The sequence below is a fragment of the Coffea arabica genome, chromosome 4e (assembly GCF_036785885.1).
Source record: "Coffea arabica cultivar ET-39 chromosome 4e, Coffea Arabica ET-39 HiFi, whole genome shotgun sequence".
Lineage (NCBI taxonomy): Eukaryota > Viridiplantae > Streptophyta > Magnoliopsida > Gentianales > Rubiaceae > Coffea > Coffea arabica.
The window spans coordinates 32,095,178-32,097,858 of record NC_092317.1 but is presented as its reverse complement, the minus strand read 5'-3'; the positions used below and the strand labels follow the sequence as shown (position 1 = coordinate 32,097,858).

At 40.5% G+C, this 2,681-nt stretch overlaps 1 protein-coding gene across 1 annotated transcript; it reads left to right on the top strand.

Moving 5' to 3' along the window:
* Positions 1 to 814: 814 nt before the first annotated feature.
* Positions 815 to 2,307, top strand: LOC113739151 (ankyrin repeat-containing protein BDA1-like). The gene is made up of 3 exons (XM_027266395.1): positions 815 to 1,006; positions 1,115 to 1,387; positions 1,927 to 2,307. The coding sequence occupies exons 1-3, from the start codon at positions 815 to 817 to the stop codon at positions 2,305 to 2,307; spliced, it is 846 nt and encodes a 281-aa protein (XP_027122196.1).
* The last annotated feature ends 374 nt before the right edge of the window (positions 2,308 to 2,681 follow it).

Below are 2,681 nucleotides of genomic sequence, written 5' to 3'. Positions count from 1 at the left end.
TTGATCATGAGTTGGGTCGCGCATCAAAGGGATTGATCAATCTTCAAAGCTGCATCTTCAAAGAATTCGTGTGCGAATCCTTTCCCTAGCCCCACAAATCTGTGCCGCGGATTAATCTTGTTGATTGTGTGAGCTTCTAGACACAATCCAATCCAGGAATCCAGGGCCGGACTAGACATGCGGACCGGATCCGCGGATGGGCACCTTGGATCCATTCGCGGCGGATCCTAAAGTCTGCCAGATGCGATGTTTTATTCATTTTTCGTATTTTCATGTATTTTCTTTTCCTTTTCAGTTTAGAACTCGTTGCCTATAAATAGGACGTACCTAGAGTTTTATTTTACAGCTTTTGACCTTTTTTTTTATCTATTTTTAACAGCATTGTATTTGGATTAATTCCTATTCTTAAGTGCGCTCAACTAGAAATTCCTGTGGTATCTTGTGTGGGTTCTTATTTGAATCCTATTGTTTTCACTTGAGGGATTGTCAATCACCCTTGGCTTGCTTGTTTGGACTAATTCGTGTAATTAATCCATTTTCCTATGCTTCTTCTATCGCATAACATTTTTTGGAATTCCCTCTGTCGTTTTGTCGTTAATCTTTTCACTTTTATATTCACCTGGACATGTGGCTCTTTCTTGATTCAGATGCTATTTTCTTTCTGCTTTCCTGCAAGTGCTATTTGATAGGATGACTCCTCTGCATCTCGCCATCATAGGAAATATTGTGTTTCTTTTACTTGAAATCGACAATGTTTTTCTTTCAAGTTCTATTTGATAAAGAGGAGTAGTGGTAATTTGAAATTTCAACATGAATGCAGAAACTGTCCATAGCTACCAGTGAAGGTGATGTTAGTGCCTTATATAGAGTGATAAGCAATAATCCAGACCTTTTGGAATGCATAGATCAGAAACCATTCAATCATACACCATTGCACATTGCTGCAGAAACAGCGCACACACACTTTGCCCTTGAAATCATGAGTTTAAAGCCTTCTTTAGGGAGGGTTTTAAGCCACGATGGCTTTAGCCCTTTGGATCTAGCTTGATGAAATGGCCACAGAAAAACTGTGAGAAGGCTTGTAAGATTTGCTCCAGAGCTGATCCGTATTCAGGGCAGAGAAAGAATTACTCCTTTGCATTATGCTGCAGAAGTAGAGGAAATTGATTTTTTGGCTGAATTTCTGCGGAAATGTCCAGCATCAATCGAAGATGTGACTTTATGCTGCGAGACTGCTGAACACATTGCCATGAAAAACGGAAAACTTAGAGCTTTTAAAGTGCTCTTTGGTTGGCTAAAGCGAACTAATAGGAAAGAAATATTGAACTGGGGGGATGAAGATGGCAATACAGTGTTGCATGTCACAGCATCCACAAATCAAACTGAGGTACATTTCCTTACAGTTTTTTTCTCTTTCTCATAGACAATAAGGTGCATATTTAGACAAACAATTACAAGCACTGTACATGAATGCACAATGCTTGGATTTTGGGGCGGTAGCTGCTCAGGAAATCAAGTTCTTGGCACATAGTTGCATTTTATCCCAAAATTAGAATCAGATCTCGGTTAGTGTTTATCAGAAAAGAGGCATAGTTATATTTAACCAAAGAAATAGGAATTTGAGATGCCACAATTCCTGAATGTTTACTTTAATGATACCGTAGTTTTGTGGAGATCTTCTACTATATGTAACTTTGACATTTTTTGCAAAGGTTAAGACTCGAGATGTTAGAGGTCCTGAATACATTTATGGCTGAACTAAGGGCTCCAAAAGTTAGATGTCCTTGGTTTAAATCTCCCTTTCTCCCCTCCTCACTTCTTAAATTTCCATGCTAAAAAAAAAAAAGATCATGTGAGATTTTAGAATGCTGGTGAGTATAATTAACTGGGCTGATCGATAAATAATCCCTCTTACTTGCTTTTCAGGTTGCCAAATTGCTGGTTAAATATGTCAATGTTAACGCAAAGAACCATGAAGGCCTGACAGCCCTTGATATATCCAACACTAAACCTCCAATCCAAGTAAACGCAAGGATGAAGAAGATTTTACTTAGGGCAGGAGCTTCAAAAGCTTCACGGCTTCATCAACTTCCCACTTTAGCAGAAATGTTGGGGTCACCAGAGGCACTGATTGAGAAAATATTTCAAATCAATGCTTATTTGGACGAAGGCTTATCCGGTGAAATGTGCAATTCCATGTTGGTTGCGGCAATACTAATAGCCACGTCAGCATATCAATCAGTCCTCAGCCCTCCAGCTCCATGGCCACCTCAAATCAACCAGCGGTGGAGCCTGGAGAAGTGGTGATGCGAGCCACTAAGTTTTGTCCATTCTTGGTGGGGAATTCATTGGCATTTGGTGCTTCATTGGGCATTGTCTTTTTGCTGCTACCAACAACTGGTTACGGTGTGCTGCACATTTCTTTGGTCCTTCTGATGCTAGGATACCTCTACTCTGCACTAACAATATCACCTGCAACTCCAGCTGCGGCGTGCTTCGTGTTTGCCAGCTTCCTGCTGTTCACTTTGATTGTGGCCGTCAGGATGGTGTGGAAACTATTGCAGAGATTTCCATCAGCTTCTTGGGAGACTATTGGTAACGTCTACTTTCCCAACTGGGACTAACTCCACTTTGCGCCCCCCAAACTTGTACCGCTTTAATATGTGTATTTGTCTATATTT

Excerpts from the sequence above, each read along its gene's own strand:
- LOC113739151 (XM_027266395.1), top strand. The coding sequence starts at position 815 with ATGCAGAAACTGTCCATAGCTACCAGTGAAGGTGATGTTAGTGCCTTA. Across the intron at positions 1,007-1,114 it reads TAAAGCCTTCTTTAGGGAGG|GGCAGAGAAAGAATTACTCC; the intron begins GTTTTAAGCCAC and ends ATCCGTATTCAG. Across the intron at positions 1,388-1,926 it reads CATCCACAAATCAAACTGAG|GTTGCCAAATTGCTGGTTAA; the intron begins GTACATTTCCTT and ends CTTGCTTTTCAG.